Below are 19,454 nucleotides of genomic sequence, written 5' to 3'. Positions count from 1 at the left end.
GGATCAGTTCAAATTTTCTAATACCTTTTAAAAATATTAAAAAGCAGAAGATCTTTACCAAAAAAAGCAAACTATTGAAATTTATTCGAGATTGTTTTGCCTAAAAGAACGAATTGACTGGTTTAACTGTTTAACGCCAAGAATTAATTTAATTTTATCCAGTTTTGACCGATTGGGGACACTTAAGAACACCAGATTTATGTAAGCAAATCAATGTTTTCAAATGGATTTGACTGTGAATTGATATTAGCTCAAGTTTAGTTGTCATTGCCCAATGTAACGTACAATCGCAATTCCATAGAAACTAGTTACATAGGGACAAGTTGTCGTATCCCACAACGGTAAGGTCGGTCAATATCTATCGGCACACTTTCGGCACTTTTCAAATCGAACTAATTATTTAAATTCTTATTATTAGCTTTGCGTGGGCAGTTTTATAAATATATAAATATATAAGTGCAGTGACGTACGTAAGAATTTGGCAGGGGGGTTTTTGGTCGATTGAATTATCCTCGGTGGTTCGGCATTCAAAGCAAATATATTTAAAAATAGATACACTCTAACCCTAAACATTAGCTTTATCTAACAGTTTTTTATTGAGATTATAGTTAGAGCCTTTTAGAGGTATCACAGAAATCTTTTCCATCCAAACTTCAACCTAAATACAAATCTCGGGATCACAGAAACCTCATGAGTTTTGCCTAATCGATTTTAAATCAATTAAATCACTTTGAAAAATGTGTTCCCAAAATCGAAACAAAGTTACTCTAAAACGCATCAGAAGCTTCACAGATTCTGTGACAACAACCGATTTTTCCACTTACTCAGACACCTCAGATGTGTTACAATTTGAGAACTCCAGGCTACGATCTCGAGTTGGGTAAAACTACCACTAACTCTTAAATAAACAGGGCTCCATCATTTTCGGAGTCTAAAGATCTTCAGATTGGTGGCCAACTTCTTATAAAGTTGTGATAAAATGTTATCAGTATAAAAATTCGTACACAACGTTGATTGGAAGTTGTAAGATATGTACGTTTTCAAGGCTCTACTCCACAACCAGATAAACAATGTCACGGCTAAGTTATTGTGTTTTTGGGAGAATAAAAGAGGAAACAGTAATGATTTTTCAACAAAAAGTATTTTATCTAACAAAAAAAAAGTATACATAAAGCTAATAAATAAATTAGGGGTATAAAAACTATGGGCTAGAGTCGATTACAGGTAAGTGGACTCGAACTTTTCACGCATCTTAAGTTTTCGTTGTTTTCCAGGGAAAATGCTGAAACTCTTGATGTTGAGTGCCCGTGACAGCATTCGGATGGTGAAGTCGGGCAGCAGGCAGGCCACGCAGGTCATCAGGAGCCACAGCCAGACGGGCAGGGAGGCCAGCAAGTTGTTGTAGGCCCAGTAGATGTCCGTGTCGAAGTCCCTGCAAATGGATTCCCATTGAGATCGACCGAAGGATATTCACAGATAAACACACTCACAGATTGATAACGTTGTAGATAACCGTGGTGACCACAAAGCCCAGGATGGAAATGACGAGGGTGAATATGTACCAGTAGGACAGGTACATCGACTCCAGCCAGAGCTTGAGGTTCACCACCACCACCACCATCCACATGAGGAGCGTTCCGAAGCAGGAGAAGGCCACCGTCTGGCCGTAGTTCAGGATCACGTTGTTGAAGGAGAAGAGGCAGAAGCCGAAGTAGAAGATGATCACCGCGTGGTAGACGGCGAACAGCACCCACATGAGGAAGTACGGCCAGTGCAGCTGCTTGTTGTCCGTGTTCTTCTTGTAGAGCTGCGGCGTTCTGTTGGATTGAAAAGGTTTGGTTAAAGGGGATAGTGTTGAGGGTCAGGTAAAGTCAGGTTCCACGTATGGTTGATTCTACTTGGAAACATGAAACAAACAAATCACACAGAAGCACAGTATGGGTCACTTTGGTGACCGAACCATATGAGTCACACTGTGTTAGAATTTCGAATCGTTCGAATCATACTGTGAGTGTTCATTCAAGCAGGACCCTATGTCCGACCCCAGCTAGACCCCACAACCCGACACTCACCTCATCAGCTTCTCCTCGGTGTACGGCTTCTCGGAGATGGCTATGAACAAGATGGGCAGCGCGGTGTATATCACATTGTACAAGGTGAGGAAGAGCGAGTCGTAGACGGAGGAGGAGGAGAACAGGGTGTGGAACTGGAACAGGAACATGATGCCCATGAAGACGATGTTCTTGTAGAAGAAGTACAGGACCAGCAGGGACAAACGGACACTGTGGTAGTGGCCGTGGACGAGGAGCAGGCGCTTCAGCATGCAGAACTTGGCGAAGGCGAAGTCCGCGCAGCGCGCCGCCTGCCTTCCCTCGCGTCCCATGATGCCGATGCCCACGTGGGCCTCCTGGATCATGGACACATCGTTGGCCCCGTCGCCGATGGAGGCCGTGTTGTAGTTATCGTTGGAGGACTTGATCAGCGACACCACCTCGCTCTTCTGCAGCGGACTCAGGCGGCAGCAGAGCACGGCCGTGCACTTGACGGCCACGTCCCGGAACTCGGAGCTGGCCTCCGCCAGGGCCACGCCCAGGCTCTTGCCGTCGATCAGCAGGGCGCACTCCTGGCCGATCCCGAAGATGATCTCCCTGTCCAGGGCGTTCAGGTGCAGCAGCATCTCCTCCCTGTTCTTGCACTCGATGATGAAGTACTTCTTCGCGTCCGGCGGAATGTGGCCGCAGGACAGGGCTATGTTCAGGGCCGTCTCCACCTTGTCGCCCGTCAGCACCCAGATCTTTATGCCGGCCGCCTGCAGGGAGACCAACGTGTCCGCCACGTCGTCCTGCAGTGCATCCTCCACAGCCGTCGCTCCCAGCAGGTCGAGATCTTTGGGGGAAACAGAAATCACCATTAAAACAAGAAAGGAAAGCTAACTTCGGGCGGAGCCGAAGTTGAAATACCCTTGCAGAATATTCTGCAAATTATATTCTCCAAAATTATTCATATGATGCATTCTTAATACTCATAAAAAATCCCACCTTCCTAACTTTAAAAACACCAAAGTTATGGCATTTCCAATCGTTCAGTTATATGGCAGCTACAGGATATAGTCGGCCGATCCATATGAAATTTGGTAGGTCGTATTAATTGGCCAAAAATAATATCCATAGGAAATCCTAACTTTCTAACTTTTCAAACACCAAAGTTATTTCATTTCCGATCAATCAGTTATATGGCAGCTATAAGATATAGTCGGCCGATCCTTATGAAATTTGGTACGTGGAATTGATTGGCCAAATATAAAACCCATAGAAAGTCCCAACTTCCTAACTTAACAAACAGCAGAGTTATGGCATTTCCGATTAATCAGTTATATGGCAGCTATAGGATATAGTCGGCCGATCCCGGCCGTTCCGACTTATATACTGCGTGCAAAGGAAAGAAGGGTGTGTACAAAGTTTGAATTCGATATCTTTAAAACTGAGAGACTAGTTCGCGTAGAAACAGACAGACGGACAGACAGACGGACAGACGGACAGACGGACATGGCTATATCAACTCAGGAGGTGATCCTGATCAAGAATATATATACTTTATAGGGTCGGAGATGTCTCCTTCACTGCGTTGCACACTTTTGACCAAAATTATAATACCCTCTGCAAGGTATAATGAGTATAACAACAATGAAGGATGCTTTTTAAAAGAAAAGGTTAAGGTTCTAAAGGTTAAGGTTCTAAAGGTTAAGGTTCTAAAGATTAAGGTTCTAAATGATAAGGTTCTAAAGGTTAAGGTTCTAAAGGTTAAGGTTCTAAAGGTTAATGTTCTAAAGGTTAATGTTCTAAATGTTAAGGTTTTAAAGGTTAAGGTTCTAAAGGTTAAGGTTTAACCTTTAGATTAAGGTAAAATTGTTCGGAAACTAATTTGTTTTCTCAAAGTGATGTTAATGAGTATCTGTTGTCACACGAATCGGAGTGTCAGTCAGAAAGCAAAACCCGACAATAAAAGCTAGTTAAGAGCTTTTAAGACAAACTCTTGCGTTATATTGAGAAAATAAATATTTTCAAAACAGCAAATTAAGTCAGTGTCAAAACTTAACATGCCATTGGGAACTTGGATGAAATACAATCCCAAGAAACTTGATTAACCGTAGTAGAGGGCGGCAATACTCACTGCTTTCGATCTTCGAGTAGCACTCCTCGCTGAGCTGCTTTCGGTTCTCCAGGGAGCTGTTGGCTTGGGCCAGCTCCGTGAGGAAGTCCTGGTACTCCTCGTCCGCGATGAGGCGTCGGGCGATGGCCAGGGTGCGGAGGCCCAGACGAGCGAAGTCGCTGATGTGGGCGTCCGTCTTGGAGACCAGGTCCGCCGAACTGTTGGCGCACAGTGGGAAGACGTAGCTCTCGGCGCCCTTGGTATAGATCCACTTCCTGCCCTCCGCGTCCCGGACAATGACGCTCATGCGCTTGCGATCAGAGGTGAACTCCAGGACGTGGAGGCGCTGGAAGGTCTCCTCCTTGGGCTTGGCGAACGGCCGCTTGTAGTCCATGTGGGGCGGCACAATGCGCACCCGGAGTGTTTCGTCGTCGTCCCCCGTGTATACCATGCCCAGGTTGGCACACGCCTCCACCAAAGCCTTCTCGTCCGGACTGGAAGCCTGGTAGTCCAAGGTGCTGGAAAAAGCGACGAGTTTTCAATATTAACTTTAAGAAATAAATATATACTTGGCTGTAAAATATCATTCCTTCTGGACTGGTTAACACTCTGAACTTGTCACAAAGTCTAATAAAAACGTAAAATGGAACTTGGTTAGGAATTTAAGAATTTAATCTAATCCAGCATAAAAACAAATCGGCAACCCGATAAGTTTATTATATATAAAACTGCTATATAGCGATTTTTATGCGTATATTTTTTAATTTTCGATTCTCTATTAAATTGTTTAATCGTTCGCATAGCAAAAGAAGGAAGTTATGTCACTTTTTAAAGCGTAAAAGTCGGAACGGGATGGATCGGACGACTATATTATATAACTATTTCTTCACTTTACCAAGCTGTCCCGTCAGAGATCAGTCAAAGTGCACTTCCATATTGGACAGCAGGCACTGAATCGCTGTTGTTCCAGAAATCGTTAGAAAAATAAACTTTAAGTAAATACTTTAGGGCCTTAAAAAAATGTTCAATACCACAGCAAAAGCATTTCAAAAACTTTGACGGTTAAAAAAAAAAAACCTCGTAAGTTGCCCAAGGAATTCGTAAATTTTAGATAAGCCGGTACTTAAAAGTACCGTCGTGCTAACTTACAATATGAAATCGCGGATCTCGTTCTTCCTGCGCTGCGACTCGGCACGCACCAGGATGGTGGGCTGTCTGGTGAAGGTGGGCGCGGCGTAGGACTCGCGGGAGGCGGTGCTCGTGGACCGGAAGAGGACGCTGGTGGGCGGCGTGCTGGCGGGGATCGGGCTGGAGAGGTAGGCGTTGGGCGCCCCGTAGGAGTGGGCCCTGCGGTGGCCGGGGGCCTGGCCGTTCTGGGCCTCCCACGACTGGGGCAGGTCCTTCTCCGAGGTAGACCTTCGGAACTGCAGCGAGATGGGCCGATAGTTGGGGGTGGTGGGCAGCGGCACCACCCCGTTGGAGGCACCATTCGGGTCGGCCAGACCGACGCCCGTGTCGACGGCGGGTGCGTTGTGCATCCGATTGGACCGGGCGAAGTTGGGGCTCCTCTTGACCACCACCGGTCGCTTGCGACGCTCCACGCCGTAGCTGTCGGAGGACACCAGCAGCGGGTTGACGTCCGACGAAGTGGCCGTCGAGTTGGCGCCGTTGGGATGCCCCGACAGCGAGTTGTCGATGGTGTGGCTCACGTTGAGCTCGCTCTGCTGACTAGAGTTGTTGCTCTCCTCGGTGATGTCCGATATGGAGTACATCTCCGGCGGACCCGTCTTGATGGCGGCCACCGGATCCCGCTTGGGGCTGCCCGCGTCGGCCTCGTCCAGCGACCCGGAGGCCACTTGCACCGTGTGGCAAATGGACAGGGCCTGGAAGAAGTTGCGCTGGTTCACCTGCAAAGAAGGGAGGACATTCAGCACGAACTTAACACTAGACCCGGTAGATGGCGCTTACACTAAACTTGTTTATGTCCAGCAGGACCTTGGTCTCCTCCTCCTCCAGACGCGTCTTCCTGAAGAGGAACTTGCTGCCGGCGATCGAGCACTGCTGGAAGTTCATCTCGTTCTTGGTCAGCGTGCCCGTCTTGTCCGAGAAGAGTATGTTGATCTGGCCCAGCTCCTCGTTCAGGTTGGACGTGTTCACCACGCAGGGCTGGTCGGTCTCCTTCTCGTAGAGCTCCAGGTCCCACTCCATGAACCAGCTCCCGATCACGCGCTGCAGCTCGATGGTCACGTAGAGGGAGATGGGTATCAAGTAGTTGAACAGGATCAAGAACGACAGGTAGTCCTGCAGGAACTGCTTCACGCTGTAGCTGTCCGTCGCACCACCCAGGTAGGTGAGCTTGGGTATCACAAACAGCTCGTTGTATCTGAGAAAAGAGGTGAAGGAGTTTTTCGATTAAGCAGGATTCGTTCTATAGTCCAATACAGCAACAGATACTGCCACTCGTATTAAAGAATGACTAAATAACATAGGTGTATATATCTAAGATTACAAGTAACTGGCTACTTTAGTTTGAACTTCCTTAACTCAAACTCTCTATGGGACATTGCATTAATAACTTTGTTTATGTACTCTAAAATTATAGAAAACAAGAAGTGCCACGACTATGAAATACGTGTTATTGTACTATCTAAATTCAAAACCATTATGCCCGACAGATGGCACTCCTTGAAACTATATTGGCCCAGCAAACAAACAAAAAACGCGCCATCTGGTGTCTGTCTAATATATCTGCTAGATCTGACGTCATTGACTATGTGGAACTTAATTTTTTATTAACTGTTGAAATAATTGTTCGATTTGGAAAAATAATTGTGTGTTGGTAAATGTTTATAGAATATTTATATACTGCCTAAAAACATTTATCTTCACAGAATTTTACGATTTACGATGGGCGTAACCAAGTTTTGAAATAAACTGGCGCTGTGGCATAACTATATATACATACATGTTTTTCTTTCCGAGGTCTCGATCTTTATGGCTAGATCGACTCTGTTAATGAACCTGATATATTCTTACATATATAAGCTTTATGGGTTTGGAAATGCTTTCTTTCTGTCTGTTTCATACTTTTTACCGAATATAATATAATATAGTAATGGGTAAAATATCTGATTAGAATTACCAAAAATATATAACAAAAAACAATTAAACAAACTTTCGGCCTATTCTTCCATATTCTTTAAACTTTTTTTAAAAGTAACTACTGAGCACCACTCAATTTTTGTGTGCTGTTAGTTGCAATCAGATTTTGATGAAATTCCTAAAGTATTATAAAACGACCTTATATCGATGTATATGCAATTATGACTTAAGAACAATAAGGTAATGCTGGTTTTGACCGATATTTCCTATTGCATGAAAAAAATCCATAAATGGACGTCATATTCGTCAGATTTTCAAATATGATTCAAATTGGTATACAAATTAGTATTGGATTGGAAACAAAAACTTAGATATTCAAAACGCTGATTAAGAATGATCGAAAAAGCTAGTCTGCGTCACAAATTCCTGATAATACTTTTTGAAAACTTTCCAATTTCGAAACAGGCTGAACCTACCTCTTCAGGAAGTACAGCAAAGTGACTATCGCGATCAAGGCGACGAGGATGACGATGAGGAAGCGGTTGATGTAGGTCTCGCTGGAGGCGTTCTTGTTCCGGGTGAGGCGACTGTTCAGCTGCAGCTTGGAGATCATGCCCGTGTAGACGGCGCACCCGATGACGCACTCGGTGTTCTTCACCCGCGACCCGCGCAGCAGGACATTCTCGGCGGAGAGGGGCAGCACGAGTCCTTCGGAGCCCCGCAGCTCGATCTTGCCGTTGAAGCTGTACAGGTCGGTGGTGGGACTCTCGCACTCGATCACGCCCAGCTTGTGCATCTCGTCCAGGTCCACGGTGGGCAGGTCGCGCGGCACCAGCAGGGTCTTCAGGTTGGACTCGCCGTCCAGGTTCGCCGTGGTGATGAAGCACTTCCCGTGGGAATCCGTGGACCGCAGCAGCACCAGATCACATGGCACATCGCAGTCCCGCTCCACGACCACGAGGTCTCCGCTGATGACGTCCTCCGACTTGATGATCGCCTCCTTTCCATCGCGGATGACCGTAACTGGTTTAATGAGAAGTGGTCCCTTTTAGAAAATATGTTTGCCAAACAAATGCAGCTGTACCTCCACACTTCTTCTGCCAACGTACAAATTCAAGTCACAGAGACTTCGAGCTAGAGCAAGTTGTTTATGGTTCTTTAAATATACCTATTAATAGACTTGGTTTATTATGCTTAAATCCAGTCTGGTCATGGTTATGGAAAATTTGACTTAGGGAAAATGTCTTTGATAGTTAGGCACAATTTACATAATTTTTTAAACTTAGAATTATTTCAGATAATCTTTTTAAAATTGTTTGATTGAAAAAAATGTTTATAGAAAACTGAAAACTTTTCTTTGGTTCCGCAAAATTATTTTCTTAATGCCAAATTAAGGATTAATTTTCGTATAAAAGTATTGTGTTCCCACCTGGTGAAGAATTGACCACGTTGTCGGTCCTGTATCGCAGGATGTCTTCATATCCTTGCTTGGCAGCGGTGACGGCGATTACAAATACAAGAGGTAGAAGCGATGTCATCGGGGACACAGGACTATCTAAACATAAATAGAAATGGGATTTTGATATTAAGTGCTTATATGTTTATTGAATGTTTAAGGAGGTTTTTAAGGGGTCTATTGGAAATACTTTTAATTTCGCCTTTATTTATTTACCAATTAAAAGGGATATTATTGTCATGACCAGGAAGTAAAAATTCGCAATTCTTCGAAATTGTTCCAATAGATTCTGTGGCAGGAATGTGATCAATGTGTATTTCGTCGACTTGATGCGATTTTGGCCTTTTGGTCTTTTCTTCTTGACATCTTCGGGGCCACCAATTTGTATTTGCAGCCAATCATTTATTGTACTAACTCTGGAGCCCTGAAAGAGAAATCAAACGTGAGCCCTTGCAAAACATGGATCGAACAACAAATGGTAGACGTGAAGATAAGCATTCCTATTATCAGACTATTTCTGTTCCTTGTGTTTTGGCGGTGAATCAGCTTCCATATTTAGCCAGAGGTGTATGATTAACAAAACAACACATAAATAGTTGAGTTCCAAAATATTTACTATCGCCAGTTTCCAGATAATTTATACGACTAACTAAAAAATTAAAACGATCTATAATATTTGTGCAGATTGTTTACTTGGCAGCTTTATTATAAAGTCATTAAATTTTTAATAGCACTAGTAAAATCTTTAAATGGATTTAAACATATTTAAACGGTAAACAATTTTGAGTAGATTGTTTGTTTGGCAGCTTTATTATAAAGTTAAAATTACTAGTTAAGTATTCCATTTTTGACATTTTTGGATTTATTATTAAAGAAAACAATTTATGAAAAATGATTAAATGGCAGTTATAACACACAGTCCTGAAATTTTGCTAAGATTGAACTTATCTTTCTTAAATAATATAAAATGGCCATACTGACCAGAAAATATAATTACATATTTAATTTCCCTTTATTTATTTATTTTGCCAATGGGTCAATATACTTATCTGTCTAAGTGGCCTAAAAACTTAATTAAGCACTTGCCCTAGAAAATCCCCATCGAAACTGCCAAGGGCACAGACTATTTTTATTACCACTTACTAATCAATAAAAATAAAGAGTTCGGCCTACCCGATATCATTTTATATTGGTTCGTTCAACAAAACTTTTTACTTTATGTAAGAAAAATAAATACAAAAACCTTCATTAAATACGTTATTTAACCATTACCAAGTGGATCTTACCACCCTTCCATACACACTGCGAGAATAAGCTGCGGTAAAGTAAGTATTGCAGATATATGACAACTGTAGGTTATATTAATTTGATTTAGATAAAACTCAAGTAATGGGTTCCAAATGGTACAAAACACTATATTAAGCTTCAGGCTGCGATATACATATGTATTTGCATTTATGCAAACAACGAAGTTTAACCATTTTGACCCGATCGTTTATATGGCGCTACACTCATAAAACAAAATTTATAACTTTTAGAAATATCTCCTTTGAAAAAATATTTCTGTTTAACAAACGTTTTCTATTGAATGTAAAAACCCTTTCTTAATAGGAATATTTTAGAAGGAACATTTCTTTAAAAAAAAAGGAATTCTGTCTAGTTTTCAGGGCTATTAAGGCTTAAGCATTATATAATTTTTTAAGGTTAAAATGGACATAACTTCATTTTAATAATTTTTTCGAATTCAAAAGTTTGTTGATTAATTCAAAAAAATACTACTCATATTAAGATTTTGTTAGTTTTATTGTTAAACGAAATGAAATTATGAAATACAGTAGAACCCCGTTTATCCGAGGTAATGTGGAGAATGGGTGCCGCGGACAATCGAAAATTCGGATAGCACGGAAGACATAAAGGATTAAAAAAAATTCTACGTATTTTGAAAGGTGAAATCAAGTTTAGGCGTAAAGGTTTACAAAATGGGAAATGTATTGACATAGTCTAATATTTGGTATACAAAACATGGCTGAATACAAAGGGTAGGTCACTGATGAGGTTTAAGAAAATCTGTAATTGACCCATTCAGTAACCCGGATAACGCGGAGGGTCGGATAATCGAAGGCCGGATAACAGGGGTTCTACTGTATTACTATATGGCAGCTATACCACACAGTCCTGAAATTTTGCCTCGTAAATAATATAAAACGACTATTTACCATTGACCACTTTATATTTAATTGCCCTTTACTTATTTATTGTATCCCTTGTGTATCCTTATCGAATCCCCAAGGGCACGTACTATTTATATTACCAATAACCAATCAAAACAAAACAAATATGAAAGTCAGGCCAATAAGATTCTTTACTTTGTTTGGAACAGATAATAGTTCCAATTTTCTATCTACAGTTACAGTACTCCTCGCTCGCATGAATCGCTGTGTTGACACTGCAGATCGGTAGATGGAGCCACCTTAAGCCTGATTATTTGTCCAAATGGGCCATAAGATGGTTTTAGAAACTTATTTTGAAATTGGTTTGCTGGGTAACAGGTATCTCATAGTCGAACCACTCGACTCCTTGTTTCTTCTAATACAACTTATTTTTGTAACTCAGGTCTTTTGTAGTTATCAGCGTACAACGACCAAGCCCTTCTAAACAGTGAGGTTAAACAGCCATGGATTATACATGTTCATGTTTAGATGGCCCTAAATGAATGCAGTTGACTCACACACCTTATGCCAGTTCCATAGGAAGGCGTCCTTCAGGTGGATCGACTCCTGATCTGCCCACACGGGCGTGCGATAGGATCCAATCCGATCGATGCGTCGAAATCCGCTCAGATGGTCATGGCCAAAGAAATTCATTGTTCATCATTCTAAAAGTGGCGCATTTGGTAGCGATGTGACCACTGTCGCGCCAGATCATCTCTTAAAAGCTTTCTGATGACCCAGGCCGGGAGCTGATTTTTCCGGACAATGGAAACTTTTACGGCGATTCTCGTTTTCGCGTTTGCCGCAATCACATTTTTAAACACCTGTTTGTTTATGCGGTTACTGCCACTTGGCTGTTGTTAATTATTGTATATTTATCGACATTCGGCGTGCACAGTAGAGCGGACCTCTTTTGGTTCGAATGAGTTAGAAGTTGTATCTTTTTCAGTGTAAAACATGTATTTAATTTATTGCTTATTACTTATTTTGGTCCATTAAATCTCTACTCTTCTCTATGAGCAAGGAATAAAAGGATAAAAGAAAACTTTTTGTGAAGGACCAAGACATTACACCTGTTCATAAATAAAAGATTGAAGAAACGATAGCTCCACATTGAAATGATTAACTTCGAATTCACTGGGCAGATTCTGAACTCTCTAATATGTATTGGGAGAGTCGAAGAAAGCATTTCTGAGTTTATAAGTATGTCTATGGTCTTAAGCTATGGTCTTTTGACATAGTCTTAAGGGGGTATCCCGGTCATCACGATGAAGAAATGAATATTACTTTTTTGCCTAATATCATTCTCTATGCGTTGGGAATGAGAGAAATATTATTTGATATCTATATACTTCCATAGATATATAAGGTTGGGAGGAGCCATTTATCTATTGTTTGAACTTTTCAATAAAAATTAAGGAACTACAGTGTACCCTCAATATATGTGCATACCACATTTTAAAAATTGAATTTAATTTTTTGAAAAATATCAATTTTTAAAGGGCCTGAAAGGGAAATGCGCCCAAAGACAATGTATAAGGAGACTACCATCCAAACTTCTCACACAACTAAGGTCCGCCCTAATGCATGTACCGACATATGTATATTTATCGACGTTTTCTCAGCACACTTAAATGTATAACCTTAAAACGATGTTAAGTGGGCAATTTTAACACTTCAATTGATCAGTTCTATGATGCACGTCCACGACCATTATGATGGCACATACACACGGACTTGTTGGCACAGTGTATCTGTGCGTGGTTCATGTTTGCTCTCGTATTTGCATAGATCTTATCTAATTGTACTCGACTCCGTTCACGCACACTCTTCGCGTAATGGTTACACTAGTTCTGGTTTACACTATTGGCGACCCATGTCCGACCAGTCGGTATCCTGCTAATCCGATCGGCGCCCAAGTGCGAAATCGCGGAACGCAAAAGTGGTTTGTAGATCGCGACAGACCGCGTGATGTGCCCCACCGAAAAGCCGCTCTCACACTGAGAATTCGATCTGCATTTCCATACCTATTCCGATCCCATTCCATTCACAGCCTCAAAATCGGGCGTAGCGCCGCAGCTTCGGGCAATAAAAGCTCGAAACTTATTGACGTCGCCGGTTCAAGTTTGCGATGTACTTTCATGCGAAGACGCTCTGGAACTAATAGGTTCAAAGTGCACAGTTCACTTGCCATTCTGTCAATTCGATGACGTCCCACCCAAATCAAATCTCATAAAAACCAATTGTTTGAGATCTAGCCCAGACTTTTCTGTGCACGACCAGAAAATGGCTGTGTTTTGGGCAGCAGGTATTGATTTGGGCTGTCTTTATTAGCTGAGACAAAATAACATTGTGATTTTAATATTGTTTACTATGGAAAAGGTCACAACACGCAGAAGAGGAGTTTTATGTTCTTAAAGTTATAGCTAAAACTAACTAGAATAGTTTTGCCAGATCGTTCCGATTACGAGATTTTCAAACTTAAAAAAAAATCAATTGCGAAAGTCTTATGTTGGTAGCCTATGCACTGAGCGAATAAAGTGCGTAGAGGCACAATCTGCGAGTAGCGGATATAAAAATGTGTCGTGTTCAATCACAATTCTATAGCTTCTATAGTTCTTAAGATATTAGGTGGTTTAAATATGTCTGCCAAAGATTTACGTTTACACTAAGCGAATAAAGTGCGTAGAACCATAAAAAAGAGCATATAAAAAATCTTAATGAAATAGAAAAAAACAAAAAGATTGGGCTGGCTTATCTACTCTCTTAAACATGCCAATAATTTAAGTTGTTGACATCAGCGGCGTACACCAAAAGAATAAACATTTCACATTAAAAAAAAATTTAATTTACGGCTTGAAATGAACTCGGGACTTTAAGTGGGTTTGTAATTGGATCATTTTTAGAAGACATACCAGCTAGGACTTATTTCAAAACTTTGTTTAAAAAAAACGCCCAAAGTATTATGCAGTACTTAAAATATCAGAAAGATTGTTCTGTCTAACATTATAAATACCAAAACTTCATTAGCTATGGAAATATGCGTTTTTTCATAGATTCTCAATTATTTTTCGGGAATCTCTTCATAAAGCAACAGCGCCGCTGAGTTGTCGGTAGACCACAACACAATTGTACCTTGAGTATGTTAGTTATTGTTTGTTTTCTCTTTCACTGAGTGTAGTTAAACCCATTATCAGAACTTGGGTTCTCTTTTTAAAAAGCGGTTACAATATCAATGCTAGCATGAGTCATGAAGTGGCCGTGGCTGTCGATCAATCAATATCAGCCGGAGAACCCAAAAATTATGGAAAAGTAACAACTGCTCAGGAAGATTAAAACTAGCATGCTCCAATTTTAAACCTAGGATTTCAAAACGACCAAAGAAATGTGTGACCGAATTTTAAGATTATAAGGTTACAGTCCACTTTATCTACCTGCCGCTATCTTTTTTTCTCAGATATCGACAAACGACGTTACTTTATAGCCGCTTATCTAATATATATAAATAAGTTGATGGATAAACACACACACTCACGTAATTACACAAAACAAGCCATGTTTTTGTGGCTTTGTACCCGAATAATGTTCATTGTTTGTTCCTGCCGAAGTTATACAATCGAATCCCAACTCACCCTTTTGCGAAGAAGACTTTCGAAGAACTTGCCCATGGTGCTCCCTTGATTGTATCCACTGCGAAGGGTAGAGCCTTTCCAAGTTCATATATTCGGTGGAGTGTGGCACAATGCGGCACCGACGCGAAACAATAGCATAACTAAAACTGACCGATTTCTGTATCTCTCTAAAATACTTCGTTACCACGAATTCGTCGCGTCGCTTATCGGGAATAACTTTTAGAAACCAATAGCCGACTAGCCAGGTAATCTCTTCGTCAGAGTTCGATGAGTAAGGTTTCGCCGATCAGTTTCCCCAGTCGAATCCCGCACACCCTTGCCAAAGACAGACCTCCAATGAAGTCGGAAAAGAGAGCTCCATCGAGTAGCTCAATGGCCACTAAATGCAGCAATGAGGGTGCACAAATGTTATCACTCCACGTTACACATCGGTTATCAGACGACGTAACTTGTTTTCTTCCATTAACGCACAATAAAAAAGGGCAAAAGCAGGAGCGGTGTCGAACTCGGGTTCGCCTCTTGTTTACAGCGAACAACGTGCACAATCACAGACCTTCCGCCTCCCAAACCGCACTTCCCACACTGAGTTCCGTGCAAGAGAACCGGGTCTATAATCCCATGTCCTCAGTCTCGATCTCCCAGTGCGTCTCTTCGCAGCCAGGTGGTGCTCTCTGGTGCCGCGAAACCCACCCATATCTATCTGATATATGTAAACTGCCAAAAAACTGATTAGATTATGGAAATATCTAAGTGCTGGGCACCTCAGCTGACTAATCGACGGTGCCGGAGAGCATTTGAGCGACAATTGGAAAGACCACGGCCATCGCATGTTTCCGAAAGGGTTGGGCAGCCCATTTGGCCTAATCAAAGCCAGTATCTATCCTTTCCTCACCATGATAGGGCTATTTCTCTTCTCAATTTTGCATCTCCCCGCAGTTCGCAGTCCACGAATTCCGATGAGTTCCAGAGAGCCAGAGAAGCGTTTCTGTTTCCCCACATTCATCACCGAGCACTCCAAAGACCCAGGGGCCCAGGCACTATCAAAACCGCTTTATTGCCTTGATTTCACAATTGAAAGAGCTTTTTCTGGGTGCAAATGTAGTTGATAAACGGTTCTCCGTATTTATTTCGCCAGATATGCAGGATTTCGTCCATTCCATTCATAATCTTTATACATTTAAATTGATTCCTAATTTTAATTGCTTTAATTCCGATATTTACGGAACATATAATAATATAATTTAATTAATTTCCGACAAAACTCAAAAAAAAAAAAAAAAAAAATTAATTAATTTCCAATAATTCCTTTTCATTGTACTATCACATGCGATCCATGAATCACCTTAGATTATGCTAATTTTACGCAGTATGTGCAAATGTTGAAATGAATGAAGGTGGATCTTAGCCCCGAGGAAGTGTTGGATATGTGATATCTGGTCGATGGGTGGACATACCATATTTCTGGCGACCGGACTGTGTTTGAATAGTTGAAGTACTGAGATGTCTTTCCGCGCTCTGATTGCACCCGAGATCCTTGCCAAACAAACCGGTAAACAAAGAGCAAACTTTATTGGCCGAATAATATATATTAGACCGCTATGGATCACATACACATAAAGCCTTGTATTATTGCACACTGAACGAAGGAAAGAGAGACCTTCCACGCGCAAACTGATCTATCGGCAAACTGTCGAAGAATTGTTGATACCGATACCACTAACAAAGCCGCCATACATATGGGCTAGCCTGACGGACCTTTCATGCATGCTCTTACATATATGCCAAACCCCAACCCATACCCATACCCATACCCCTACCCCTACCCATTCCCATTCCCACAGTCATATAAAGAGCCATGCCATACCATACCCTCTCCACGCCCAGACTACCAGGTCTTACCAACTCGGAGATATCCCTAAATACGTGCATGCCAAGTGCATCGCACTCTCCAATAATTGGCATTACCGCTGGCGAATACGATCCTCCCACTAGTCGGAGTACTCGGAGTAGTTGGAGCACCCGGAGCCACTCTCTCGGAGGCTCCACCTGGGGCTCTCGGAAGGGGCTCTCGCATTTGTCGGGGAGATAGTGTCGATAACAATATCTTATCGTTCAGCATTGAACGGACGCACCACACACACGCTCGGCGGGCTTACGGACAAACCAATCTGGCTGAACTGCCACCTCCACTCACTCATCCGGGTAAACATGTCGACGGAGTCCGTGGTGTCCGTGGTCTCCATTGACGCTGGCCAGACCATATCCGCCTGCTGGTATGAATCAAAGGTGGTGACTATTAGCAAATAAGTGGGCAGAAGTTCAACCTTTGCCCTTATAGATATGTACACATGACCGATGTGAGTCAGTGCTGGGATTTCAAACAAATTGGAGAACAGGTCAACACTCCAGACTTTTAGAATATGCCATCAAATTGAATTATTAATTTCTAAAGCAGTTTCAGCCTTAACAACAAATGGATTTTTATTATTATTCCGTGATTTTAGCATTTTAAGTTTGTTTTAAATGGGATTCATGAAAATATTTTAGCGGAATTCCTATACTTGCCATCCCGACACGTAAGTAAACATATTAAATTGTTTAATACAATAATTAAATTGTTTAATACAATAATTTAATAGTCGGACCTGAAAAATACCTCCCACCAACAAAAGCGACTTAAGTGAAGCAGGCAGTTGCAATAAGGACAATGGCCAAAACAAAGGACAGTGTACGGCGTGATATCTTAGGACGAAATGATTTTAACTCATAATCAACATAGTGAAGAAAGGGAAATTAGGCAAGAATGGCTTACAGAAGAGTTACTCTAAACTGTTATTCTGGTGCCAATAGCTCTAAGTCCATGTTCAAATACGACTTCAAAGTGGAAATGCTTTATACTATTAAGTTTCGGTCAATTTTAATGCAAGCAACTTATAGGACTATTTGGATTAGTTGGCATAACTTACTGTCGATTTATCATACCTTTTTACATTTTATTAAAATCTAACGACTTTATTATATAGGTGCCCTAGAATGTATCTTTCCAAATAGGTATATTGAATAATTCAAAATTTGAATGGCCCTTATTTGACATATTGATTGACTTAATTAAGCTATAGAGCTACAAATGTAGGTGAACATAGACTTGTGCAACAAAATATACAACACCAACACGGCGTATTACATATTTCCAGAAGCTTTCATATTTTGCTTAGGGGTTAAAAGGAATTCCCCGTTAAATAAAAAAGTGCACTTTTAAATCATTATCTATTATACTGTGTTAGCCCACAAGTGATATAATAATTTTGGGAACATTACACTAATGGTTGGAAGAATGGCTTTAAGTATTTTTGAACCTCAATATTTGGCTTTCGAATAATGTTAAAACTCATATTACGGTACATGTGTGGTATAACAGTGTACTTATTGAATATCGGCTAAGTTAGTGTCTAGTGTTTTTTGACTAGCATTTTGGTGCTTTTTAGGAACCTAAATTCCTTAAACTTTACTTGGCTTAGAATGTCCTCCAATAAGTACTTATACTGTTTTGTTTTATATATATTATATATCCTTATATATGTATATCTGGGTGCATCGAAAAACGCATAATTCCTGTAACTAATTTTTGTTAAATAAAAAATATGCAACCATTAATAACACTTTCTTTAAATTATATATTTTAGCCACAAATCAAACAGAAGTTCAAAACTTTTGTTTTTATAGGGATTTGCTGCAAATAAAAATGCGTGGGTGATTTCATCACGCAGGGGTCTGTTTCGCCCCACTCTCATCTAGGACACATGTAATTATAGATATTCAGTTGAATTTCCATATATTTAATTTCTGTAATTCTAGTCTCCATTAGGAATTCGAATAAATCTATTCCAAACAATGTGTTTAACCCAAAATCAATCTCGGGATATCCGTAACAGATTTGGGGATTTTAAAACTCGAAAAGCATTATTTACGAAACGGTACGCAAAGTTTCAGTAAAAATTTAAGAAATCGATTCAAGATTTTGCACAAAATATAAAATGGAAATTAAATTTATTTTTAAAAAGCAAATAAAAAATGTAGTTAAAAAGTCAATAATAAAAAATGTTCACATATATAATTTTATTCCCAGTAGTAAATTATACGTATTAGTATCTTATTACGTATAAAACTTGTGCTAACGAACTCAGTATACCCTCTTTCTCTACGGATAACTAGGTATATAAGAATAGAATTTCATCTATGACATCTGCTGGAAAATTTGAAAAACAAATAAGAAATAGATAGAAATTGGATAATAGATGAACTCTCTCTCACCTTCGTACCTTTTTCTTTTTCTAATAAAGGCAATGAGTAGTGGGTATCTGATAGTCGATTAATACGTTTTTCTCTGTGTACAGAAGCAAGGAGTCCAAAACTCAAAGACCTTAATTTATTTTTAAAAACAGCTCCAAGTGCCATTGGTATAATCGAAGTGTTGTGCTGATTACACCGTTGATTAGGGAAGTGTGAAAACAGGTATTAGGTGGATTAGATATTGGAATTTTAAACAGGCGATAGTATTAATCAGTTAATGGTAAGCGCTGATATAAAAGGTTTGTTTGTTGCTGTGAAGTAATCTTACAATTTTTGGCAGTTAAAAGGAGTAGCTGAATTAGAGACATGGGAATTCAAATTCATCACTAATCTGACATGAAGAGTGCATCTAATCTGAGCATGTGTTGGACTAATCGACCACGCCGGAATAGAGATTTCGAAGCTAGTGTCCAGCCATTTAATGGGATACCTCTATGACAGGGCCACTCAAAACCAACATCGCTTTATATAAGCGGAAATGGAAAATTATCTTTATCATACGCCAATTTATGTGGCTATTTCGCTTCGAAATTCAGTCTAACTTTTGCTCCGAAA

The 19,454-nt window shown here is 40.7% G+C and overlaps 1 protein-coding gene across 2 annotated transcripts; it reads right to left on the bottom strand.

Annotated features, from left to right (window-relative positions):
• Positions 1–1,120: 1,120 nt before the first annotated feature.
• LOC108047529 (phospholipid-transporting ATPase IF) lies at positions 1,121–14,703 on the bottom strand. 2 transcript variants are annotated; one of them, XM_044461159.1, is made up of 10 exons: positions 11,440–11,883; positions 8,924–9,131; positions 8,681–8,806; positions 7,728–8,274; positions 6,118–6,532; positions 5,299–6,056; positions 4,171–4,667; positions 2,073–2,886; positions 1,491–1,817; positions 1,121–1,432 (listed from the first exon to the last, which is right to left on the bottom strand). In XM_044461159.1, the coding sequence occupies exons 1-10, from the start codon at positions 11,569–11,571 to the stop codon at positions 1,219–1,221; spliced, it is 4,038 nt and encodes a 1,345-aa protein (XP_044317094.1). In that variant the 5' UTR covers positions 11,572–11,883; the 3' UTR covers positions 1,121–1,218. The 2 variants fall into 2 exon arrangements, with proteins under 2 accessions (XP_044317094.1, XP_044317095.1); XM_044461160.1 differs by lacking the exon at positions 11,440–11,883 and adding an exon at positions 14,550–14,703 and having other exon boundaries at positions 1,122–1,432.
• Positions 14,704–19,454: the final 4,751 nt, after the last annotated feature.

Source organism: Drosophila rhopaloa, unplaced genomic scaffold (genome assembly GCF_018152115.1).
Source record: "Drosophila rhopaloa isolate 14029-0021.01 unplaced genomic scaffold, ASM1815211v1 contig_3, whole genome shotgun sequence".
In the NCBI taxonomy this organism is placed as follows: Eukaryota; Metazoa; Arthropoda; class Insecta; order Diptera; family Drosophilidae; genus Drosophila; species Drosophila rhopaloa.
The sequence above is the reverse complement of the archived record's forward strand: the minus strand, read 5'-3'. Positions and strand labels throughout refer to the sequence as shown.